The 27386-nt window shown below is 39.3% G+C and overlaps 2 protein-coding genes across 2 annotated transcripts in view; both read left to right on the top strand.

Moving 5' to 3' along the window:
• Positions 1–523: 523 nt before the first annotated feature.
• fkbp8 (FKBP prolyl isomerase 8) lies at positions 524–7927 on the top strand. The gene is made up of 9 exons (XM_056379359.1): positions 524–673; positions 1236–1506; positions 1716–1885; positions 2045–2133; positions 2485–2705; positions 2971–3143; positions 3233–3310; positions 5868–6008; positions 6283–7927. Exons 2-9 carry the CDS (start codon positions 1248–1250, stop codon positions 6367–6369), a joined length of 1218 nt encoding a protein of 405 aa, XP_056235334.1. The 5' UTR covers positions 524–673; positions 1236–1247; the 3' UTR covers positions 6370–7927.
• Positions 7928–8755: 828 nt separating this feature from the next.
• Positions 8756–27386, top strand: part of ell (elongation factor RNA polymerase II) — a 33639-nt gene continuing 15008 nt past the window's right edge. Inside the window, exons 1-2 of the mRNA XM_056378247.1 lie at positions 8756–8918; positions 21332–21376. Coding sequence (XP_056234222.1) covers positions 8784–8918; positions 21332–21376 — 180 coding nt within the window. The 5' untranslated portion in view covers positions 8756–8783. The remainder of the gene's footprint in view (positions 8919–21331; positions 21377–27386) is intronic.

The raw sequence follows: 27386 nt of genomic DNA, 5'->3' as shown, positions 1-27386 counted from the left end.
TATCAATGTGTTCGATTTAGGCTACCTGAACTGGTTTTTACCAGTTTTACCAGTTTTGGTTTTGGTTAATCTCACATTTCAAAATTCTGCCACCAATCTTAAATTGGATTTAGCCTATCCCGACTCCAAATATGCAAGATACCAGAGAACCATTCATTATAAAGTCCTGCTGTGTACATTCAGGAGCTAATTCATTGGAAATAATGTAATTTCTGTGAAATAATAACAATTAACGGTTCTTCGTTTGGCTATTATTCAATTTACAGGTGCATTTAAATTACCTTCAGAAAGAAAATACTGTTCTATATTTGTATTTCTTTCTTTATAAATAACCATCCATGATTACTTCCTGGTCTCTTTGGATAGAGGGTACGTTCAGAGGTTATCTAATGTTTCATTACTAAAAACTGGTTTGGCTATGAAGACAAATATTAATATGCATGAAAAGGTCCAATAGCAGTACAGGAGCTCAAGGTTAACAGGAAGCAGCTTGTTGTGATGAGGTAGGACCGCGACGAAGTCAGTTTGACGTGGTTTATCTAGCAAAACCTACAGTTCCTATTGGTCTCGTGTTCCCAGCAGCGAACTGACTTCACCACTGTAAACTGGAGGAGAGATTGCCTAGGACCAAAACACCAAAACAAGCCTCCGCGTAAATAACTCGTGTTTGAAGGTAAGCTTCAGTTTATTTTTGACAAAAGGGACTATCACGCATGACTGACTCACTCTCTGAAGTCGATATATTCATTGGAAAACAAGACAAAACAGTCACTTAATGGTAACCAACATTAGCTAGCTAGATACCCAGCGAGATTACAGCTAATGCTAGTTTGCTATTGCCAAGTGTGTTAGCAGCAGCCTGTTAGCCGCTTGAGGAGCTAGCAGCAAGATAACTTGTCAGAAACTTCTGGAAACGTGAAGCTAGCTTGGTTACTGTTGAATAAAAATATACTGTTGTAGCAAAACAATAAACAGACGCGTTGTACTTGTAATGTGTAAATGTATGATGTTGTGAATTTTGGTAACTGATGGTAATAATCGATCTAATTCTGGATGGTTTCGCATGACAGTCGTTTATTTATTGCAGATACGATATGACATAGAGGGTGAATCTTCAAACGGCGTTTTGTATTTTAAGTAGGACTCTAGTTTTGGGACAGCCAGTTAGAGAAGTCAATTCTTTCGCTTGCATTTTCTAAAGTTACATTTTTTAAGTTGATTACCTTCTTTCTCAGAGCATTCCGCTAATGACTGAAAAAGAGGAGAATATGGACGCCTCTGATATCCATGACAGTGTGCCAAAAACAAAGAAGAATGGTCGAACCTCGTTGCTGGACAGCGGGGAGGACTTTGAGGTTTTAGATGATGAGGACATTGACGACGACCCCCCTCCTCTGGAAGACGCTGGGGGAGGGAAAGGGGAAAACACAGATGAGTCTCACAAGATAAATGCAGACACAGAACCAGACCCTCCAGGTCACCTTGATGAATGGCTGGATGTTTTAGGTATGTTACAAAAACACCTTGGTAACATATAGGACAGTACATCCCTGTAGAAGGTGTTGCATAAGTTTTAAAGTTGATATTGATGAAGGGATTGTTGCCTGATCAACAATCACCTGCAACAAAGATTCACAAGGTGTTATGATACGTCTCTGGTTGTGATAAGTGCTGTATTTGTTCTGACTGAGATTAATATCATTATCTGTCCCAAGGTAATGACCAGCTAAAGAAAAAAGTCCTGGAGGCAGGGGACGGGCGGGACAGTCGGCCACAGAAAGGACAGAATGTCAAGATTCATCTTAAGACCTACTTGAAGGACAGGGCACTGGTAGAGGAGCAGTCTGACCTCACATTCACTCTGGGAGACGGTGATGTTATCCATGTAAAAACATTACATAAGTTTAATTTTTCTCTTGAAGTTGTAAATAATGTATAGAGAGGTTTCACATTTTCATCTAGGTTATGTATAATTAGCTTTATGTGATATAAGTCATGTTGTAGATATTGGTATCATGCTGCAGTAAGATTATTCTTCTTACAGGCTCTTGATCTCACAGTGCAGCTCATGGAAATGGGAGAGAAGGCTCTAATCCAGACAGATGCAAAATATGCTTATGGTACCCGTGGGAGGTAGGCAATGTGTTTTTAATCAAACTAATCTAACCTAGGCTTTAAGGCTTTAATGTAAACAAAAATTCACTCTCATGAAAGCTGTAATGTAAAACTGAAAATTGCTTCTTTATTTCAACTAGTAATTTTCCTATTAATTTATGAGGATATGTAAATTTGCTTTCATGAATTTTGATAAAACAGCATGGCTTTTCTTGCTCTACAAGCTCCATTCTTGGCCTTAGGGAATCTGTAAATCCTCATGTGATGCACACTTTCGCTGGATATGTGACACTTAATTATTTCTTTGTGTGTAATCCAGTGATTGATGACTTTTTCCTCCTTATTTCATGTGTTTCTGCCCTTTAACAGTCTTGAACCTGAGGTCCCCCCCAATGCTGAGCTCTCCCTAGAAGTGGACCTGCTGGAAGCTACTGATGCTCCAGATCTGGAGTTGCTGCCCCCTGCAGAAAAGATATCCCTTGCCAGCCATAAGAGAGAGAGGGGCAACGTTCATTATCAGCGTGGGGACTATGCTTTTGCTGTTAACTCATATAGCATTGCCCTGCAGATAACAGAGTCGAGTTCTAAAGGTGAGATACAGGTCAGGGAATCAGGAGTGAGTAAAAAGTTTATTACAGTAGGTCTTTTTTAATTACTCAGCATTGGGCTTAGTGGCTATCCATCAGGAAGTGGAGTGGTAGGCAGGGAAAGCCTCATACAGGTATAACTAACATTTATTTTGATTATGCTCTGATACACATTATAATAATTTCATTTCATTTCAAGGTACTGTTCAACAGTGGCCATTTTACTGTTTTTTATCTAATTGTTTTGTTGTGGTTGCTTCTGCTGCAGTCGACATTAGTCCTGAGGAGGAAAATGAACTGATGGATGTGAAAGTGAAATGTTTGAACAACATGGCTGCTTCTCAGCTGAAACTGGACCACTATGATGCAGCACTTAAATCTTGTGTCTCAGCTCTGGCGCACCAGCCAGAGAACATAAAAGCACTTTTCCGTATGGGCAAGGTACATGTTGTTCATGTTCTTTCACTTTCTCTTTTGCTAGTCTCTAGTAGATTGTTTGATTAACTTTTAATTGTGTATTTTTATTCAAGGTTTTGGCCTTGCAAGGTGAATACACAGAAGCCATTCAAACTTTGAGGAAGGCACTGAAATTGGAACCAAGCAACAAGGTACTTTTGGTCTCACCATATTGATTATTCTCAAAACACAGCTCTCAGTATGGAGAAATGGCAGTTCTTTCTTACAACCTGTAGATGGTGCCATAGGGTAAACTATCACGCCACTTAATTTTGTAGTGCAAGGTCAGGTGGACTGCTGATTCATCATTTCAGGGTATCTGTTTTCATGTTGTTGCTGTAAATAGGTTTGCCCTGCAGCCCAGCCATATCTAATGCCTGCCACTGTTCCTGTTCTCCTGCTCATGCAGTCAGGTATATGTGGTTCTTTGGCTACACAAGGCTATTTGACCGATTCAGCTGAGTGCGTGGGCTTCTTGGATTAGCTGTAAGCTATAGCAGCATGTACTCATGCCCAGAATCCCCCACTTCAGTCCTACACCAATCTGTCAAGCAGCACATGGCCCGGCCACCACTTTTCATCCAACACACGCAGTATAAATATATAATGTACTATTACATTTTATAATAGTACATCTTAGGTCGATTGCTGAATTAATGGGCCTCTGTCTAGTTGGAAATCTTGTACAAATCTGAAGTGCAAGGCTGCATGTTGTAGATCGTATGCACTAGCACCTATGTCCTTTTGACTGTCGGCGATTTGACATTTCATAACTGTCACCCTTGTGTATGTTTGCGATTATATTCTATTTGTCAACATATTTCGATTTTGGTACTAGATTTGTTGTTTTAATGCTAAACTTGACTTTTCTCTTTTCATTAAAATAATGAAAAGACTCCCTAAATAACCCATGTTCTAACAGCAAGTACAGTGGGTGTGCTTAAGTGACAATACAAGAATGCTCCCATTATAATCAATGAGGCGGTCTTAAACAGGCGCAGGCGTCATGGAGTGACAAGATGACGTGCTCTCGCTCTCTTCTCCCAGCATTGATGAGACATGCTGTCTGCATTTTTTTACACTGGTGTCAGCTGTTCACGCCCCTTATCTTCAACTCAGATGGATGAGAGGAGATTTATTGTGTCTGTGGTTTGTTTACTTTTTGACATGGCGCGCAGACTTGACAGTTCCGGTATAGACAGCCTCAGACCGCCTCAGCACAGTATTTGGAGACACAGATGCTGTTAGGACAGGATGTTAAATGTTTATTTAGCCTACTTCATCCTAGCCCTGGGAACAGGTCAATGTTGTGTCATTTTTGTCATTTTGGTGGGAAGCTGATTGCACAATTTTGGCGCAGATGTGCCAAGGGTGCCCTGCTCGAACACAGTAAAGTGCAGTAAATGTACCAACTTACTCTTAGCAGTAGATAGGAATTGAACAAATCCTCAGGGTACAGACTTGTACAGACATTCATACTGACTCTCCAATCCCTAATGCTAAGATCACAGTACACAATTTTTTTATTTTCCACCTGCCGACAGTTTTTGAAGATCCCTGAGAAAAGCCCTAGATCAGAGTCAAGAGTCTGCATCACAGATGCCTAAAAGATATCTAGCAGGCTAAATATCTGGACCTGCTGGGGAGTCCAAATCCTGTAGTGTGCAGTGATTGCGGCAACAGGCTACAGCTCATTAAACCACAAGACACGGGGTGATGGGTAACCCAGGAGGACGGTTGTAGAACATGAATCCCTGCTGCTTGTGCATCCCAATCCATTCTTTTCTTTTTCTTCCTCTTTCTTCCTTGTAAGCAAACAATCAATTTGGATCGCTCTTTTCTTGCAGACATGCATTTTGGAAGAAAAAAAATCCTGTGTGCATGGTGTCACATCATTTCCCATGTCACCTTTCATGTGGGTTATCATGAAAACATTTTTTGTCAGGAGACCAGATAGGCTCGCCTGGGATTCCTCCAGGTGAAAGATCTTGTAATGTGTGACCCCCTGTTGCTCATCAGTCGTGCAGTGTGCAAACAACAACGATTTTGAGATTCCCGATTATACGACAACAGGTTGTGTAGTGTGAACAGTACAGGCTGACAACCTTGAAAGCCATGAGGTGTATACATGGCATAAGATAGACTGCAATTAAATATAAAAAAACTTTTCAGTCAACATTGCTCCATGGTCTTTTTGAAGCACATTTTCCAAAGCATAAACAATTTTGTTGTCTCTGAGAGCAGTGGTTTGCTTAGTCACTCACCAGCTTTAAGAGCACTGAAGTGACTCAGATCTGAGAAAATGCTGGAACAATAACTGAACCCATATCCTGGAATAATTGTGTGGACATGTGGGCTAACGAGAGGCTAATTCTGTGATGCAAGCCCGTGATTTCTTGTAAGACAACAAAGAACAGCATAAACATTTGTTTCAGTATTTATGTATGCTTCACCCATCCATTATGATTGTAGAAAAATAATTGGTCATATTCCTTTTAAAAAGCCTTGTGACTTAATTTTTCATGCCTTTTGGACCGGTATTGTCATCCTGACACATTCCCACTAAGAAGGAAATCAGTCTTGTTTTGTGAATATAGTAGCAGGACTTTATTTCCTACATATTTGGATAGTTGGGTTAATAGAGTAGAGTGGGGTTTGTGTATTGGACTGGAGCCTGCAACACCTATTTGTCTTGTCTCTTCTGTCTAGACTATCCACGCAGAGCTCTCCAAGCTGGTGAAGAAGCACTCAGAGCAGAGAGGGGCAGAGCAGGCCATGTATAAGAAGATGCTGGGTAATCCCACCAGTGGCAGCAGCAACATACAGAAACACCGGGCAAAATCTTCATGGGTGAGACAGTCATTCCCTGACAAAACAAATGTGTAAAAGTGTGAAAAATATAGGGTTAGAATACTGCTTGAATATCTGGCCATCATCGCATGATACTCATGCACTGTCATGCATGTTCTTTTGGAGTGATAGGTATGTAATCCTTAAGGGAACCTTTGTGGTAATAAACAGGGAGCGTCAGTAATGAATGAACTTAATTTGTGCTTTTCACTGTGTCATTATTCAACCTACTTAATATGCACTCTGTACTCTTTTTGTTCCTTTATTTCCCCAGGGTCTCAGCTGGAAGTGGCTATTCGGTGCCACTGCAGTAGCCATTGGCGGTGTAGCATTATCCGTTGTCATAGCTGCTAGAAATTGAACCAAGCCTGTGGTGATGGCCTGACCAAGCCCCTGCAATGTGATAGCCTAAACACAGAAGCACATCTGGCAGTGCCTTCTGACCTTTGGTCAAAGGGGGTGGAAATGTCGGTCAGTTGCCTCTTCAGTTGTCACTCTCCTTTCTCTGCTATGTTTGAGAAGTATATGTGACAAATTAGTAAAACATCAATATTTGCATATGGGAAATGTATTTCCAACCTAATAAATATGTAGGGTTATTCATATCTGTCACATTGCCAGACACTGTTTTCTTTGCTGCCATTGTTTTTTGTCTTGGGTAGTTGATGTTGGAAATTGATTATTTGATCATCGAAATGAAAAATAATTTACCACAGATAGAAGCTATTTATAAAATATTTTTCCCATTATAGATTCATTGTGATATTGTCCTATGTTATGCTATAGTTTTAAATTGTCAGATTGTGCAGTTAAATTAATACTTCCTATTCAAGAGAGAACACGTGATTCCACTTTGTTTTATAGTACAATGTTTAATGTTAACTGGTGTAATGCAGATGCTCTATTTTTTGAGGTTCACACACTGGCGACATACTTTTCTTGTGTTCTAGCTCTCTCACTCTTTTTAAAGCCTGTACTCATCCACTAAGTGACCAGAAAAATATAAGCACATACAATGAAATGCAAGATATTCCACCTTAAAGTTTTCAGTTGTTGTTGACGCAATTTCTGCACTTGTTTGCCTGTTCAGTCCGTTCCATGGTGTGTATTTAGACTGAGGTCTGTGCTGGTGTTACACTGAAAGGCTTTACTAGATTTGTATCCACCTTATTAACATACACGGAGGAGCAAAAACATCTGACCTCACAACATAATGCAGTTAAATGAAAGAACAACAAACGGCAGCCTCAAAAAGTACCATTGAATTGATTCAACACTTTCTGACTGTCGTCAACAGTAAACAAGCAGTAGTTTATAAATATACATGACTGCTGTATTGGATTGGAATTCAATGTTTCTATACTCTTGGTCACTTGTGTATACGTACATAAAAGCATCAGCTAAACTGGATATACTGTACTTTCTGTTCAGCATTTCTTAAATCACTAATTTTGCTTTGATAGAGGTACAGTTATCACCTTTGAAACAAGGGCAGAGAATGATACATGGATTTCCTCAGTGGTGTGGCTATGAACAATGATTAAGGAGAGTTCATTTTTATCATCAAATTCCTGTCAATTACACCACAATCTTTAATGATCAAGACCAAATGTTGAAAGATGACCCTTTAAGAATAATGCTGGGTGTATGTGTGTTTTTTTTTCTCCCCTACATTTTTTGCCTGTGAAGTTTAACTTAAATTATGCTCTGTTAGGTGTTTATTTATTACACTTTTTTGTTCTTACATACAGTAAATGTGACACCACTGAATCTGTGGCTTCTTCAGGGTAGTTGGTTGTCCAATAGAGCCAAAAGTTACATAAACTCTGGATGACAAACGCATTGATCATAAAAGTTCCTAGCATTCCCTGCATTTGTTAATTTTATATCCATCACAATAAAAGTTGTCTGTTATCAAACTATGGTCTCCTTTTTCAATTTTTGCCAGTATATCTCACAAGCATCACAAACAAGGTATGCAGTGGTTTTCAACCATTTCCAGCTCTGGACTGATTTTATGGAGTGTCCCTGGCCCATTGGTTATTACAGTGTGCTTCCAGCATTTATGCCTTGTAAAAACTGGCCTTGGAGGATTGAGAAGTGCCCACCGGTACAGTCTGTATTAGACATACACATCTTCCATTAGTCACATTTGTACAGAAACTTCAAACAATCATGTTGTGAAGACAAGATAACTAAGAGTCATTGACATGCCTTAAATATTTAGTATTTACATTTCTCCAGTTTTATTTGTTTACAGTTGGACATGTCCATTTTTCTGGATATTCCCAAAGTGAATGTGTGTGTCATTATTTTTTCCAGACATTGACGTTTCACTGACGTAGTGAGGTGACCTGTCGTTTCCCTCTTCCTTCGCGTTACTGATGTGCAATGCTCATTTCTAAATGCTGTTAAAAATGTGTACTTTGTCACCCATTAATTATCACATCATATAATTACAGAATAAAATAGTATCAAAAAAAATAAAATGATTCACGTGTCGTCTGCGAATTAGTTGTAAATTTAGTTAAGGTCGATGATTAATAGCGCTAGCTGCTCAATACTATTTTTTAAATGTCTTTCATATTGCAATATTATGTGAAATGTATAATATAAATGTTATTTTTTTAGTCTTAACGTGTGCCTATATAGGGCTTCGTTACTGCTCGGTGACTTCATCATCAGTAACCGGTCATTGAATATTCATTGAAAAGCAACGGGAGTTCTCGGTTTACAACAGAGTGCGTCCGTGCGCGTGGTGGGAACGGTAGCAAGATGGCGGCGCTGAAGGAGGAGCAGTGCTACGGACTGTCCTGTGGAAGAGTGAGCAACGGTAGCAATGTATCCGTCTTTCACGTTAAACTCACTGACAGCGCACTGAGAGCGTTTGAAGGCTATCAGAGCAACAAGGTAAATGGCTCTTTTCGGTACCATGGTATTTTGGTTTGCGTTTGAAGTCTGTCCGGGCGGCTGTGACAAGCAGAGTGAGGTCAGTCCCCCGCTCTGTCTGGTGCTGCTGCGGCTGCCTTCATGCTGCGTTACACAGCCAGAGCAGGCTGGCCAAGCCTGGCTAGTTTGGCTTTATTAAGTGTCTAGTTTAACGGCCACCAGCTCTCGTCTGGCCAGGCTGACGGATGCTGGATCTCAGGTGACTGTTCAACGTTTTGTAGCTACACCCTGACTCTCTACACACCGACTGTTGAACACTGTACTCGGTCATTTAACAAGCTCTGAGCCACTGGATACTGAGTCCTACCACTTATTTTTTTGTATTATGGTGTTTGCTTTAGTTGTCGCAACAGTTTGAGTTGTTGATAACTTGACTTGCCCGAATATCTGTGACAATTTTAACTGAAAACATGGAGTAACTTCTGATGTGTGTACAGATGCTTCCAGAAAGTTTAAAGCTGTCAAAAAAAAAAAAAAAATCAGTCAAACCTCGCTAGCTAAACTAGCCACACATAATGGTAACAGCTAGCGTTGAATATGTAAGCTCTGTCTACTACCTAACGATATATTTTTTCACTTGTTAAGTGAAGGAAAGAGTTGCCTTGGCTTAGTATGTAATGACAACATGGTGAATAATTTGGAAAAGTACCCAGTATTCATCCGAAAAATGGCCATCTCCTTTCCCAACCCCCTCACTGCCACTAAAGGCTCATGTTCACCTCACAGCTGTAGAAGTGCCTCAAAGTTATTTAACAGCAGATTCAACACATTTTCTTGTCAGTTAAGAGGTAGAATTCAAGCTCTGATCTCTGAAATGGCTCTGGTGTTCCTGCTGCTACTGCTGCTGCCCGCTTAGCTTCTTGTGTAGAGAGCTATAAGTCTGATGATGCCCATCTAATGTTTCAGTTTCTATAAATATTTGACAGGGAAAACCTGGCAGGCCAGGAGGAAAGGGCCTTATCTCCAGCTTCAGTGGCTGTGTAAAGCACGACTGCAGCTGATAACCCAGAACAATAAAATTGTGACAGGTAATTGAGGAACTAGTAGTTGTAGGAAGAGTGTTAATTAAAAAATTGCGTGACACATGGAAGAAATTGCCAATACAGGGCTAACCCTCAACTCATTAAAATATTTTCTTTAAAGCTACAGTAATTATGTTGGCAAAGAATTTAATTTGTTTGTTCTTATAGATGTAGACTGTTCTTGCATTCGAGTGATTGCACATTATGGCGAAATGCTAAGTTGTTTTGTGCTTTCGAATTATAAGAATTAAAAGGGTTTCTTTAATTACTGGAACATGCAGCTAGAAAGATTTGCACTGTTGCATCCAACTTTCATTGCCGATGAGTTTTGGCCATTACCCCAAACTCACACAAATCGCCTCGCACAAATTGGGTATTTGTTGTACAAAAACTGAACAAAGAAGTAAGAAAAGTACAAAATTTGGGTTCCCTTTTTTGATAAAAAAAAATCAAATACAGTCACAAGGATCTGTACCACTGTCTTAACATTTATAGTGCTTGTGATTTAGCATAGGATTTCATTTTTCATAAGGAGGCAGGACAATACACATGATTGTCTAATGCATCTTGGGCTCTATGGAGTTAATATTAGCGCTGAGGCTTTCCTTGAGGGGTCGAATGTTGCCCCATCTTTGGTATCATTGTTTCATTGCCACAAATTCATGTTAAATGCATATCCTCATGCAATTTCATATTCGAAATACGTTTTTAAAATTGATTAGCACATTATAAATGGGAAATGTTTGTGCTGGGCGTTTTATTTGGTTCAGTTGGCTTATACATTGATGACAAAAGAAGCAAGTTGGAATAATGTTTTACTGTTATGATACACCTTTATTGAGAAGTGTGTCTTGTGCAGACTTGCAGACTCACTACCCACTCAAATTGTATTTCTTACTGTATAACATGTTCTCTGTTAGCCGAGTTCAAATCCTTACTCACAATATGATAAGATCTCAGCTATTGAGTAATCAAATGTATGCATGGTATCGAGACGAGCACTTGTTGTTGTGAGTGTTCAGAGCAGTAGAATGATACAGGCGTGTGGTGCATCATTTTGAGGGTGTTGCACCTTAGCTGGCGCACCTGCTCAAATCGCATGTGGCGTGGGAGTGTCTCAGTGGTCAACAGCTTGGAAGGTGGGATCTCAAATTTGGTAGTTTGGATTTAGTCTGTTTTCAGTTTACTATAGGCACTAAAACGGATATCTTAGTGATTTATGACAATACAGTGTGCGTACTCTTTTATCAGACACACGCGAGGACCTCACAGGCATAAAGACACTGATCACGACTGTTAACAGCTTTTGTTGTCACAGTAGCTTCACACAATGACAGATGATGTGCATACATCAAACCACGCATCTGACACACAGTAATCAAGCATGGGTGCAGGTGTGGCACATGTCTCCATTAACTACATTATATATGTGTATACATTATATTATGGTAGCATACACACAGTCAGCTGCACAGATGAGTGCTCAGAGCCATGCATATTTAAAGGTAAAGTGTTGAAATTCAGACAACAGTTAAATGACAAGTGAGCAGTGCAAATATAGTAAGCCTCTCAGCTAACACAGAGCACATTTGTACAAACAGATTGAAGAAAAGATATCTTGTAACACGTCTCTATCAGATTTGTTCCATGTCGGAGTGAGATCAGTACAAGCTTTGGGCTTTTTATTTGCTTCCGTTCATGTTTTTTCTCTGCTTTCACATAAGGTCATGAAATATCGGAAAATCTACCCTAAGCTAAAATAAAAAACTGAACTGGATCAGCTGAGATATTTAAGATGTGTGCGATGTTCTGTCACTTTCCAAGTTCAGACCAACAAGTTAACTTTGTTTCTCTTATATTAACTATTGTAGGGGTTGGAGTGTAATATAATTAATAAAATTACGGGCTAATTATTGGCGCACATGCTACCACCACAAACCTGAGTTTGTATTGCTTTCATTGTGGCTCGGGTATCTTTTAGGGGAGCTGCGCCCCTCTGGCTTCCTCATAATTCAAACACTGGCCAGCACCCAACAGTAGGAGTGAGCTGGGAACTCGGTAAAGGAACAGGAAGAGAGCCACAGAATGACACGTCTTCCAATGTAAAGGTTGTGGTGTGGTCAAGGCTGTAAACCGACAAAGCTGGTAAGGTTTATGAGCCCAGTTTTGCTGCTGTTTAGGCAAGTACATCCACTCCGCCAGGCACTTGCTTTGACTCAGGCTGTTTTAGGCCAGTGTACTGTGCAGCTCAACAGCTTTGATAAATTGTAGGCTCCAGCTAGCAACAAAAAAGTTACATAGCAGGAACAGCAACATTATAATTGTCAATAGACTCATTGTAAAGTCACTACATTATGCTACATTGTAGGAGATCAAGAAATAAAATGTTTACTGGCTTGATTCTCTTCCAATGTAAGCTAACCAAATGCTAAATGTTGGCCCAGATACAAATCTGATTCAGTTAGGCTGTCCAGTAGCCAATGTCGCCGTAATAAGAATCTTATGAAAAATTGTGAGTAATTCTTGTTGTGTTTGTCGATACGTTGCGCAACTGCAGTCAAGTAGCAATACTTCAGCTTCCTGTATGAGACGTGAGTGTCAGCCAGTTCTTCTGTTGGTACGTCTGAGGACAGAGTGAACTGGAGCTCCTGCTGCGGGACTGGCAGCTCAGAGACTCACTTTTTCTTTTTTTACCGGCTGTGACATAAGCAAGGAAATGAGTAAGGCTATTTGAGCGTCATCAAGCTGAAGGTTATGGAGAGTGCAGATAAAGGTTTATAATTATGTCTCTGGATGATTGTTGTTACAGCACAGTATTGGAAAAAACGCAGTGTTTAAATAGTTTGATTCTGTAGTGCTCACTGTTTTTAGTTTCTTCATTATGGAACAGCCAGTTTCATATATTCTCAAAATACAGTCCACAAAAATTAAAACTATATAGCAGTGAACTAAAATATGAAGCCTGTCTCGTATATAAAATGGACATTTGCAGGCAGTCCAGGAAAGCTTGCATATAAACTGACAATAAATCTTGCATGCTGGCACTGCAGTATTAGACTGGTGAGAGATGAGTAGTCCCATTTGAATGTTAAAACCTTTTGTTGGCCCAAGTTACATCTTTTGTCTTGTGGTGAGGTAATGGATTGCTGATTATAAACTGGGAGCGTGGATTTTACATTCTTAAGGACATACATCACACTAGTGCCACCCATCTTGTGGTTAGCAGTTTATTCTGTGTTGCATTTACATTTTAAGCTGTGGAATGAATAATCAGTAACTGTAACAAACACACTGTTGCATTACCAGTTTTTTTTTAATAATAAGCTTTTCAAAAAAAAAAAAAAAAACCCGATCGTTTTCGTGTTAGACAAGATGCCTGCTGGGGTAGGTGTATGTTAGATTATGCCAGCACCAGCTAAACAAGGCAACATCAAGCAATGTCGTGCCAGTCAAGTTGTGGTTGTTGAGTTGCTCAAAAGTGTGAGATACTTAAATTATGTTGCTTGGCATTGATCTGAGTCTTAACATGGAGCTTCAATTTTCCGTATTGTTGGATGAGCTTTTCACCTTGTCAACGCTGAAAGGAGACTGATTGCACTATGAAATGTACTTGCACTTTGGTTTCCTCACCAGGTCATCGCCTTTGATTACTGCAATTTATCTGTTTTTATGGATGAAACACTGAGACCCTTTCCAGGATCTATTATCTGAAAGCCATCCAGATTTTAAATTAAGCGTTTATTATAAAAAGTTAGATGCAGGAGGTTTTTGCATAATCAATCTTCAGTCGAGTACTTGTGGTGACAGGCTATAGGCTTCACTAAGGAGGTCCGTTTACACTAAGCCAGTTTTGTTCCTTTGCCTGGCTGCCATCTACCCCCTGTCTCGACCCCTATGGGAATGGTATGGGAAGTAATGGAGACTGGGTGGGGATTTTGTTGCTTGATGCTGGGCAGCCTGTGCCAGTGCTATGGTTATTTAAGGAATGCTGACTCCCCAGTTTCAGCAGATCACGGGGCACTGCAAGAGATGACCATAACCACTAAGGCCAAATTTGACTCTAAATGTCATAGTGTTCCTCTGTCCTGTGGCAGGGTTGCCACAAGTGACCATGTCAACCTGGTGTCACAGCACACAGAGCAGACTCACTGACCTGCTGTGTCTTTTTCAAGAGATCAGTCGGTGCATAGGTCATGGTTTGGTTTCTAGTCTGCAAACACACTTGGTGCCTGTGGTTTTGACCAATATCGGAGCAGTATGATGCTTCAAGGTGCAAGTGTACAAATTTTTCGGGACTTTTTTATGCATAGAGCCTTTCATCACTGGATAGTGATAATGAATCAATTCAGAGATTTAAAGTCTAAAAGACTGCAGCATCAATTTAGTAAATTTGAATCAGGCCAGACCTTGAAGGAATCTCTGCTCACTCTATGCATGCTTATCTGTATTTGAAAAGACTGATTATGAAAGGAGATCCCTCTTTTATTTTCTAATGATGCAATTTATCATTGTGTGTCTCTTTCCCTCACAGTCCAAATGATTATCTTTGTCAATCTAGGAGCAGTTAATTTTACACAGTAATTGCACTACGAAAACAAAATTTCCCGAGTCCACCGAGCCACTGTTTTGCCTTGAATTTCAACCACCTATGACACCACATATCATACACCTATGAATGACAGATGTGTAAAACCACTTTTAGTTACATAATTTAGCTTAAGTCCCACAGCAATGAAATATTTAGGACTAATGTCATGACCCAGAGATGCTGTTGCAAGACATTTTAATGATCATTCGCCTATTGAAAATGTTATTTTGATTGATTTTTGTTTTAGTTTTTTTTATTTTGTAAGACCAGGATGAGACATCCAAAAAACGTTTTCACAGTCATGAAAATGTTAAAATGTTTTAAGTGTAGCTTTATTCATTTATACCAAGATATTTATTTCTTGGTACAGAAGTTGCACTTTTTGCAACCTATCATCCAATAACAAATCATGTTATTGGCTGCTGAAAGTGTTATCTTCTGTATATCTATCTTTTATCTATATCTCTATATTGCCCTCAAAAGGAGAAATATACATTTGTATCTTCCAGTCAGATGGTGGTCAGTCTGTTGTTACCATGAGCCAAGCTCCTTTTTTGTCTGGCTGTTTTGTACAGAGCAACGATGCTTACCTTCTCTACAACTCTGTTAAATTCTGTCTTGTCTTTACAGGTGTTAGAAGTTTGTCTCACCTTAACTTATACATCACTAATACTAACTAATAGATTGATGGAATGTAATGTATATATTCAGCCCAATCAGATACATCTAGCAAACTGCAAGTCTGCTCCAGAGTATTAATGCCTGCTAAGTCATCACTTTCACATCACTTTCACATCACTTTCGTTAAAGCCTCGGATTACCAGAAGAAGTCGGCTGTTAAAAGAACTTGTCCTAAAGTTCAAAAGGAATTTTGTTTACGAAGTTTGGAAAAAAAGTGATACTCACTTGAGTTTTCTGACGAATGTCTTTTTTTGTGATGAGGCTGGTATACACTGATACCTCATTGACGCAATAGGTGTTGTTTACCAGAAATGTTAGGGTAGCCAGTCACACCATGCATCTGTTGTCATTCTGTATGTTGTGCAAGGATAACATTATGACTTTCAATTGATGTCTAAGTGCACAGTAGTACTATAGTGTCACAGGTTTCTACTAAATTGTATGAATCATAAAATAGATGATCATCAGCTGACGTCTGATGAGACCAAATGGAAAAAATTGAACAGTGCTGCCCTGTTTACCAGATGATTGCTCTACTGCACAATTTTGCTAACCCGGAGACAAGACAGAAGAGATCAGGTTTTCTATCTGCAATTTACAATGGAAGGAGAACGTTTTTGAAAATGACCTGAACTGGATATTGTTTTGAAAAATTCACTTTTTAGGATTTAGGCACCATGCCAATGTTGGAAAACAGTTGAGCGAAACTGAGAGTCTGATGTACTGATCACCTCCTTACAACCAAGAAGTGGTGCAAAACAAAAGAAACTTGTGCTGCCATTTCAAGCATAAGATCAAAGGTAACTTGGCATTCATCAGATGAAAAACAGTAAAAGCTTCAAAGGGTTTTTTTTAAGTGATGAAGAGCCTCTTACAGTAAATACATGAACAAGAAGGTCCAATTAAGTCTACATACAAGTGTGCTCCCACAAATACTCCTCTGACACTCGTCTGTCACAGCTATTTTAAAAGAGTAGACTATTACACCACATTTCACACACAGGACACACTCAGTAATGATGCATGCACACTGAATATTGAGAGTAGGGACACACAGTACCATTTCACCCTCACAGAGTGCGTGGCACAAAGTGCTCATTCCACCCCTGAAATCCTAGACAGGTGAAACATCTCATCAGTGTGACAGTTATGCAACTAAACACCTGACAATTTGGGTGACACAGCCATACCCATAGGGATTTGGACATGGCTATAATGGTGTGCATTTACTACAAAACAAAAGAAATAATTTGGCAGTGCAACATGAGAGACAGAGTAGAGAGTTACACTGTGTGTGAGGATATAATTTAACCTAGTCTTTTAAGTCTGTATGAAGGCAACGGACATTTTCCATGACTTGGGACCAGTTTCTTGTTTAACAAACTAATACATATTTTGTATGTTTAAAAGTGAATTCAAACTCTACTGACACATATACCATTGTTGTACCATGTGGTTTGTAGCCTAGCTGGCAAATCTTATACCCAATTAAACTGTTGCACACACTTGATAAACCTGAGCAAGTTTTGATATTAAAATACATCTGTTCACCAAGGGGATTTATAAGCTCAATTCAGGCTTTACTGGCTTATTTTCAAATCTCTTAAAGAATACATTTTTGGCAAAACAATCTGAGTAACTCCAATTTCCAAGGTCCAAAATTAACTTTCAATCTCAAGTTCGGAAACCTGATTTAAAATTTTTTTTTTCTTCATCAAGGAGCTGCGTCGTCTTGGACCCTCACTGCTTTATTGGTGTAATCTTGGATATCATTTGTTGTAGCTATTTGTCTGGCTGGTGTTGGATCATGAAGCATACATGCTGATCATGTTAAAATTGACTCTAAATGTCTAATAAGCTGATTGTGTGTTACAACCATTTACAGCTGAAACATTTGCACACAAAATATTGTTAAGGCCCATTTTTGCATAGTTATATTTCCATTAGCTTTGTTAATACTGCAGGGAAACGTACAGTAAGAAGGCAAGCTTTTATGTTGTAGGAAATGCACTTGAATAACATTGTCATTGGTTCAGGTTTATCACTGGCTGCTTGGCCACAAGTCCATGTCATGTCCAGCTGATCCCCATTCTGTTGCTGGTTGGCAGTGTGTGAGATCATCCATGGCCTTGTCATCGATCCATGGTCAGGACCCGCACTCTGTCCCTAAGGTTAGCTCTGTGGAACATTCTGGGCTCAGGTCCCAGAGAATAGTGACATGTCAGCAGCCCATTCAAATGAACAGGCTGAGGGTAGCACTATGTTAGCAGTGCTGGGATGGGGGAGGGGTAGGGCGAAGGGTGGAAGTGCTAAAACTGGTGCTGTGTGAAACGTTGCAGGGGTAAACCAGGGAGTGTGGCTCCATGAAAGGTCTGGTGTTCCTGGATAGGCTCTGAGTGTTTGGAGCTCTGGAGAAAGTGAAAAAATCTTTGGCTGTTTCAAGATAATTGAAACAGTGGCTTTCCTCTTTTTATCTGATTCTAATTTTATTTTATAAGGCCAGAAAGGGTTAGGCAAGGTGAAATTGCTTATCCTGAGTTTTTCAAACTGTCTTTTCAATCTCTGAGATCATGCACAACTTGGTAGTCAGTCATGTCTTAACATAAGACCTACACTAGCTCTACAGTAGTGGCTCTGAGCAGCTGTACGTAGGCACAGTGGTACTTTAACTACCATAGCAAAATGCTCACGATGACAATGCTAGCATGCAGGTACAATGTATAAAATGCTCACCTTAGTTTCAAATGTTACCATCCTTGCTACTTAGCACTAAACTCAAAGTACAGCTGAGGCTGATGGGAATGTCATTAGTTTTGCAGGTGTTGAGGTGTAAAAGAAAGTGTTAGACAAATGAAAAATTGGATCTGATGATGGCTGAAGTGAAAGGATGACCAAAGTGATAACAGTTGATCCTGAGGGCAACACAAATGTCCATAGCAAATCTTATGGCAATCCATACAATAGTTGTTGAGATATTTCGCTAAGAAACAAAAATGTCAACTTCATCGTGGCAGTAAGGGAAAAGTCAGGTGATCACCTAAGTTAGCAAGCAAGCCATGCATATTTATTGAGATACAACTAGACCAAAGTGCTCGACTGACTGACTGCCAGACCATAGTTGTCATCCCTAGAACCGTTGGTGTTACAGTTGGTGGTGGTGGTGGTGGTGGTAGTAGTAGTAGTAGTAGTAGTAGTAGTAGTAGTAGTAGTAGTAGTAGGAGTAGTATACAGTGGATCACTTGGTGAATGACAGATTCTTGTGGTTAAAGAGAAGGGTGGCTAAGAGAGTGGCTGTGTCAAAAGGTATTGACCTACTTGCTACTACTTCAGATTGTTTTAATAATCCAGCATTGCCAGCTAAGGTGTTGCCATAAATGCAATTAAATATTACAACATACTTGGTGATGGCTTACCTGGCAAGGTGGGGTCCGCATGCATCTGGTGAAACAAGTTAGTAACACTAATACCAGAAGAGTTAGCAAAACTATCTGAAGGCTCCAAAGCTCTGGCAGTAAGGTCCAGGCAGGATTTGTACAACCTCTCTACACGTCTGACATTAACAAAATTCCTTTGCTCAAATGCAGTTTTCACTGAACAGCAGATTGACACCTGGATAACAATGTATTATCGTCAGGAAAGAATTAGAAATAGGAAATTGGATTGGAAATTATATATAAGGCACTGCCTTTATATATCCACTGATTCATTAAATAATGCCTTTATTGGCCCTGGCACATATTTCATATTCACTATTTAAGGTCCTTGAAACTAGAATCTATGGGAATTCCCAAAACGGCAACATCTGTGGTTCAATTCATCCTTTGTTTCATGTCATATCGCTCTTTCTCTCTCTGCTGTGGTTTCTTGTGTCTCTCTAGGCTGTCAAGTATCAAGCAAATGCAAAACAAAAAAAACCTATGGGAACTCCTGTCATGCAATGCCTGCATGGTCCACAATCAATTGTGGCCAATATAGAAAGTATACCAAGATCATACTTGTTGACCACATGGTTGTTGGTTGGCTGTAAATGACACCAAACACCAATTTGGACTTTAAGTGGATAAAGTGTAGAGGACAGTAGCTCACCAGTCTTTGTATGCATGCTGCATATCTGTGGGCCAGAATCAGGGAAGAGTACAAAGAACATTGTGTCTTTGATAGGCTTACTCTCCCTTGAACTTGTAGGTCTCTCACTTGATCACATTTGAGCCAGTAAAGCAGCACCACAGAGGAAAAGCCAATGACTTCCTCTTTTTTTGATGTTCATGAATGTTTAGTTCCTGATGTCAGTGAAATGCTACAGTTACTAACAGTAATGGTTATTAAGTTTCTCCAGTCAGTCAGAACTGAACCACTGTTAACTTTTTGGTTTGCTCGGATTACCTCGACAACAACTTTAATTTGTTTTTCAAAAAAATCCTGTTTCACTTGTCTTCTGTAAAGATTTTACTTAGGGGAACGAAAGTGCTGCTGGGTCCTTGATTTATTTCATTTGGAAAAGTGAAACTGAAACTAAATGTGGAATTATAAGAAGTCAAATGATAAACAGATGGCATCCCGAGACAGTGATAATGAAACAGCTGAATACAACTGACAACAAAGTGCAGACCCTCTTCAGCTCTTCCTCTTTTCCCAAGTCTCCAAAACTGACACAACTTGCAGGAGGTCATTATTCTGCCTGTTGTAATTTATTACAGTAAATTGGCCATTTAGCTTGCAAATTCACTATCCACTGGATAAATAGTGGTCATTATGCTTTTTCATGTTATTTTCTCGTTCGTCACATTGGATTAAGTTTTTTTGGACATAGTCCATGTTAAAATGAAAACATATCCCTACAAATGTGTTTTATGTAACATAGGGTTCCAGTCAGCTAATGATTATTAACCACCATAGTTACAGATTATATGTAAGACATGTTAGTCATTAACATGTTTACACAGCACTTTGGCATAATCACTGTATCACTGCATTTCTCCCTCACACGATGACCAGCCTCATCTGGGCCTTATTATTCGGGGCTTCTGTGTCTGAAAAATATTTGAAAAATGTCAGTGGTGATCATCAGCTACTGGGTAACTGGCTGACTGGACAGCACGCACACACACACACACACACACACACACACACACACACACAATCATAGTAATTTCTGTCACGGTTTTTCTTCCCTCCTGCTCAGAGAAGGTGATAGCAGGCATGCTAACTGTTTAGACTTGTAGGAACTTAATTGCAGGTAATGGCCCTGCATTACAGTCCTTAGATCTGTAGATTTTAATAGGAGATTCAAAATTTAACCTAGATGGAGAATTAGTGTTGGTCAGTTGACAGTGTATTGTATATGCATTGACATTACAATACATTATAATAAGTATGTAAACTGCAGGATTTACCAATTAGGTAAACTGTATCATGTTTATCAATGTCATATGAGGCTTTCTCATAGATGTTAAACATTTTTTATGAGTATTAAATAACCATGATTGGATTTTGTGAAATGAGAGAAGCAAATTGTTCTTAGTTGTAAACATAACCTGTAGGAATATGGCATATGCTACCAAATTGTGGAGTAGTTCTCTTTATGATGTGAATTGTGCTTTGAAAACGTATTCTCATAGCTTTGGATAGAAGATTATATTAAAATTATGGTTTCTCTGCGGCTAATGGCTCGGTAAAACAAAGGTTTTTATGTAAATCTTTCTAAATCAGCCTGTGTTAAACTGGTTTCATCTAGGAGCTTGATGCATAGACAAAGTACCTGGTCTTCTTTCCCATAGCTGAGAACAAAGAAAGAAAAATAGAAGCTTAAGTAATTCAGAAATTATGGTGGATTTAACCTATCACCATGTATGAATTGGTATTGCAGCGCATGCCTTAAAGCTAATGTAATGCTTCCAGGAATTATATTTGTACTTTCATTGCTTTTTTTCCCCTTATTGAACGGTTGAAATCTTTTGCATAAGCAGTTCATTACTTTAGGAACTTGAACCCACAACATCCTATCTGGAAATTCGCCTGAATGAAATTGTTTAATGTGTTTACCTTGAAAATTATTTAATAATGCTGTTTTCTGTCTTTTATAGGTCCTGTCATCACAACCATTGATCAGATTTAATGGAAACCAAGGGGTAAGACATCTTTCTCTCCTTGACCCTCACTATCTCATCCAATTGCATGCATGCACAGTTTTGTTTTCTGTTAATAAAAAATAATACAAAATCAACTAGCCAGCTGAAACATTGTGGTTAAAAGTTTCAGAGGGATTAACATTTATCATGACTTGCAAGTTGAACTACTCAACAGAGCTCAAATGCCAACTCACACACACACACACACACACACACACACACACACACACACACACACACACACACACACACACACACACACAGACCTGTGATTATGCCAACGCTGGTGTAAGCTGCAAGCTAGCTATTGTGTATTTTTTCCAACATGACACTTCAGTGCTATGTCACAACGTGTTTGCCTTAGAAAGCAGCAAGAAAGATGCTGGCATAGCTGTTCTAAATTTAATGATGTACCATGTGTGTCATGTGCTTTGTCAATGTTGCTTGATCTTAATGCACTACTGTCACTGAGACTTGTTCAGTAAAATGGTTCCCAGCTTCTCCTGCTACTGGCAAAAAAAGTTTTTGTTTGATTTGGTGTTGGTTCTTAAATGTGCCAAATGTCAACTCGGCCCCACATCTCTTGTATTGCAGGAAAAATACTGTCCATAGTAGGAAACTTGACTGATGATGAAATTTGATCTTAATGCATTAGTCTGTTTGAAACCTCGCTAATACTGTAGAGTGTTCATTCAAAGACCATAAGTCTGTTACTGTATGGACTGATGCTTTTCATATTTTCAAAACAGGATCAGATTGTATCCTGCTCCTTGTTGTTGATAACATGTTGGTGGCCCGTCAAGTGATCAAGTGTCAACCAAATCACTTAGTATCAGCAATATGAATGGTGCTAGTTAAAAGGCAAGGGAATTAATCAGAGAATAAAGAAACAAAGAAAGCCAAAGACAGAGCAGACTGAGAGCTGCAGGTGTTTGTATCTGCTAATATTCACCACCGCAGCAGAGCTAAAGTTATCCCTGCCTGCCACTCCCTCCCTTGCCTCTTAGCTGCAATAGAGTCAAGCTAGGAAATGTGCAAGGTAGCCCAAGTGAAGTAACAATTAAATTGACCGTGAATTGTTTTTATATCCTGGAATGCAAGCAACTGTGCCTCTTTCTGAAACTGGTACCTACTTGTTTATGTTAATGACAACTTACAAATGGGTGCCAGTTCTACCTGTATGAGCAATTAACTCCCCACGTGCAGACAATAAACATCCTTGTGCTCACAAGCGTTTTCTGCATAAGAAACCACTTCCTGCATGGGCAAAAGACAGACTTGTGTGAGCCTGCCCAGTCTGACATGCATAGACAGACAGTTGCTCTTATGTAGTGGCAAGTTTCAGTACGGTAAGACATCCAGTGGCCTGGTTCACTTAGTGATTTGCCTAGTCATCAAACATTGTATTGGCTATCTATCCCTGTCCAAAATGTTGTCATGATAGGCTGTTTGTGAACATGTCACAAGTCGCTTTTCTGCTTACTTCCTCTTACACACACACACACACACACACACACACACATACCCAAATACATACATGCATTTAACCCTGCGGACTCCTCTCTACCTCCATGACCTTGCTGTGTGGTTTGACACTAGGTCATTGTAGTTCATCAAATGTGACATAAAAAGCTCTCGCACGAGTCGGCACCGCACTGAGAGATGCAGGTTGAATGTGTGCAAATTTCTCCATTTGCAAAGGAGGATCATTGTGCTGTTGACCCTGAAGTGCTTCCCCACAGAGTTTTAGAGTTGCAACATCCTCAGATCTCAGCTGTGACATTAGGAAAGTGTTATTGCTCACCACAAATTTCATATGAAACAAAATAAGTTTTACAAAAACATACATTTTCTGGTAAGACTGGCTGAAAATTGACGAAATATCATAGAAAAGGCAGAGCAGGAATATGGAGTGTTGCCCATTATATTGGATACCCTTTATGTCACTTCTAAAATTCAGGGTAAAAGTTGTTAAAACAGGAAGTAAATGTAACATTTACATTGTATCCTATAAGTACATAATCAGTTTACTCTTAAAGTTGACACTCATGTCTAAGGTACATGGATAACAAGCAAAAACTGCTTACAGACAGCTACACTACCATTTTATGCAATAAAATAAGACCTCCTAGCATCTCATTCTGTCCATACACACACAGCTTGTTTAAAATTTATTTTTCAGGCTAGAACTGTTGCTTAGGGAATCCAGTGAAGGCTTTCCAAGCTCTCAATACACTTGCTTTCCAAACTCTCATAAATAGACTTCAGCCAGCAGCAGCTTCGTAAATTTGTTCCGTTTGTTGTTTGATGTGTACGCTGTCTTGAATAATTTTGCTGTAAGATATTGGATATGAGTGTTGGTATAGCTCAGGTTTGTGTATCTTTGTTTTACTGTCTGTGATTTCTACATTTTACAATCAAAAGTCAGAATTTAAACCATACTCTCACTTTCTTTTTTTAGGCATCTTTTCTGAGTGTTAACAAAATGCCATGAATGATATTCATTTTCCAACTACATCTTCAGTGACCTCTTTTAGGAGTCTTGGTTCGTGTAATGCTGCCATCCTGCAATCAATATTTTTGTTGTAAAATTGGGAAGGGTGCACTGCAGAACACAGCAGTCCTACAGACATCATCTTTAGTACTATTTGACTTCATGCTTTTTCAACAAGTAAAATCCATTTTCTAAATCTCTGTGTACCAGCATGTCTGCTCTAGGTGGTTGACTTTGTATAAATAGCCAGATAAGTCAGTGTGACCCTTTTGATAATCATGCTGTATAAAGGTTGTCAGTCATTAGCTGTCTTTAGATATCCTCATTTTTAACATTCATTGAAATGTGGTAAGAGCACATGCATATGAATACATGAAACACATACATGTGGTTCATGTGTAGTCATGTTTGTCAACAGCACAATTCAGATGGTAGACCTGATGTTTATTATCTGATGGTTTTAGGCTGTCAAAAGTAACGTAATGCATTTTATTGATGCAGCAGACTCACTCTGGAGGAAAATCTGTTGCTGTTGAGATCAGAATGCTAGTCAGAAGTGTGAAAGTGGCTAAATTACAGAGCAGATGGCCTGGCTGTCACAATGAGATCCCATATTCATTCACTCTTATTCATTCATCTGGTACAGCTCTCTCTGAGTTCTGACAAAGTGTGCACACACATACCAAGTTTCTTGTGCCTTTTTAGAAAGGAAGAAATAAATAAATAAATAAATAAAAATAAAAAAGACAGATTTTTCCAGTCAGGTTTGGGTTCAGATTTGAATGTATGTGAGCTCCATAAAGTTTGTATAATACAGAAAAACCTCAGTGTGATATAATTTCTCATGCAAATATCATTGTAGCTCTTGATACAACTTAAAGCATTCTGTTGTTGTGTGCAGTTTGCATATTAGTGAGTGTGGAAGACACGTGCTTCTTTCCTTCAACGCTGCACAACTGGCCTCTAATGAATGACTGGAGATGGTCTATACTTGTTGTTCTCTCTTACTCTCTTCTACACTCTCCCCGTCTGACTCTCTGAATTGCTGTTTGTTTCTGACTTGTGTTCTCTGCTTCTGAAGCACGAACACAACAGTACGTGGCTAAAGATCAGCCAAAGATTTTGCAGTGTATCTGGCACTACTGGCAGCAATTGAGCCTCATACTGTATGCAGATGTTGGCTGAGCATGTTGAATTGGTGGTGAGATAGGTTTAGTTTGGTTTCTCTTTATTTTCCTCGTTCCTTGTGTTTAAGTAAGGATCAGTTCAGAAAGAGCAAAGAAACAACAAGTTCCACAGTTACTTATGATTTTTGGGTCATTAGTGTTGTTTTTATATTCTTAGCAAGTCCCTCTTCAATCATTTGTTCTGTCAGAAAAATCATAGACCCAGTTTGTTTAATACTGAGCAGATGTGTGCCTTTTTAAACTGAATAGACCTTTTTGTTTTTAGAAAATTGTTGAACACATTATTCTGATGGTTCTATTCTTTTATTTCTAACTGTGGGTCCATGTTATAAATATAATTTTTCAAACTTTCACACATGCCTATTACACATCACATCACAATCATACATATATAACTTGGCAATTACAGTAAATAACTTGTCAGCAACACCCACTCAAAGTGCACAGAGGCACTATTGTGTAGTCTAGATTCACAGTAAAGACAAACTAAAGAAAAGCCACACTCACTAACAACAAACGGGTTGTGTCATCTTTCATCTTAATGATGACCATTTTTCTTTAGAAGCCATACTGTCCATGGATGAGTATTAGTGTATGCATGTTGTGGTTTCAACACTCACGTTTGTAAAGCTGGATCACAGGCCATTTTGTGTGGAGGAGCCTCTTGCGCTTCTCACTCTTTCATCCTCTACAACGTGAGTCAACTGAGTCACTCCCCTGTGCCCTGCCTTTCAGTCAGTTCCTCTGCCTCTTAATCATCTCTGGATTCACATACTCGCCCTATCCCCTTTGTTCCTCTGTATTTTCACAGAACTGAATGAATGAATTATTGACATAAATATGTTTAAGTTTAAAATCTACCAGCTGTACATCTAGATGTCTTTCAACACCCCAGCATAATAGAGCTTGTATCACTGTTGCTCCTCTCCCCACAAAAATATTATAATACCATGCTACTTTGCTGCATTTAAAAAAAAAAAGAAGAAAATCTGGAGTTGTTTTTCTCTGTTTGTAGAAACCGCATTTTATATCAGAGATACAAATCAATATTTTGGTAATGTTGTCGTGACTGGTTTATTCATAACTATGCTCCTGTTGCTAGCTGTGGCAGCACTGGCTGGTGGATCTCTGTTTGAAAGACTTGGCATCAAACATGATATAGGAGTTTGCATGAGGTGCTGCTAAGGTGTATTGCATGTTGCGCAATGGACAGGTTTGAAGCAGCGTTGAAAGTAAAGTGTAAAACGATGCAGCACTTACAGTATAATGTTAATGTATCTTGTTACCCTGAGGCAGGTCAGCTCCTAGCAAGGCATAGGAGAATATAGGCATAGGAGTTATTGTGACAATGATGGCAGTAAAAGCAATGCAGTTAGTATTATTAAAGTTATTATTTAATTAACTATTAATTATTAGGTAGGCTGCAGCACATGCAGTGTGTGTGTTACACTGAATGGATAACTGAAAGTACAGATCTTCCAGGAAGGCAAATAAAGGATATTGTATTTATTTATAGTTGGCCACCTGCAGCCTTCACACGTGTTGAGGCCTTTGGTAAATAGAGCTGAGCTGCCTACAGTCTGACCTCATGTCAGTCCCAGCACTGATGAAGGAGCCAGTGAGTGACAGGCTTAGCCTCTCATGTAGGTTAGGTCACTCTCAATGAGCTGCTCACTGGTCAGGAGGACCTGTACTGAGGATCCAGAAACCATCTAATTGGTAACTTCAGCTGTCCTCTGCTAACTCGGCTCAGCATGATGTATAGTTCGTGGCTGTGACACCACTTGAATTCGTTCTCGGGTAAACAGAGCTGAGAAAGGGCCCGCCTGCCAGGGCCTCCTGGAAACACAACCCGCTGCCTGGCCCTCCTGTCAGTCTTAAACTACTTTCACTGGAGTTTTTCTCTTCAGAACTTTTGTAATTAATTCAGTTTTGAATTCACATGATAATGATAGGGTGAATTAAAACAATTTTGAGGTGGAGTAGTAGATTCAAATATGCCAAGGCGAGGATTCGGTATCACCCAGCGCTTTCTCAGCTCTGTCATTCATATTTCTTTCTAAGAAGATTACTGACATGCTTCTTTACACTGCATTTAAATATTAACCATTTTCACCCAGTCCCAAGTTGTGTTAGTTGTGCAAAATGTACTTTAAAGCGAAAATGTAGCATCTTTGTCCCAGTTGTCACTTGTCAAATTATTTCCTCCATTTTAAACAAAGTGTTGGGCAGCTTACTGATGATTAGAGGTTTGTGGAGGTTAGCAGCTAGTTGACAGTGGTTAACTCCTCTTCCTCCAGACTCGTCTAAAAGCAACACCTGTAGTGTG

This window comes from Seriola aureovittata, chromosome 6 (genome assembly GCF_021018895.1).
Source record: "Seriola aureovittata isolate HTS-2021-v1 ecotype China chromosome 6, ASM2101889v1, whole genome shotgun sequence".
In the NCBI taxonomy this organism is placed as follows: domain Eukaryota; kingdom Metazoa; phylum Chordata; class Actinopteri; order Carangiformes; family Carangidae; genus Seriola; species Seriola aureovittata.
The sequence above is the reverse complement of the archived record's forward strand: the minus strand, read 5'-3'. Positions and strand labels throughout refer to the sequence as shown.

What these genes read in the sequence shown, in the direction of transcription:
- fkbp8 (XM_056379359.1), top strand. Translation starts at nt 1,248, where the DNA reads ATGACTGAAAAAGAGGAGAATATGGACGCCTCTGATATCCATGACAGT. An exon ending in AACAGAGTCGAGTTCTAAAG is followed by an intron (nt 2,706 to 2,970) that starts GTGAGATACAGG and finishes CTTCTGCTGCAG; the next exon opens with TCGACATTAGTCCTGAGGAG. An exon ending in CACTTTTCCGTATGGGCAAG is followed by an intron (nt 3,144 to 3,232) that starts GTACATGTTGTT and finishes TTTTTATTCAAG; the next exon opens with GTTTTGGCCTTGCAAGGTGA.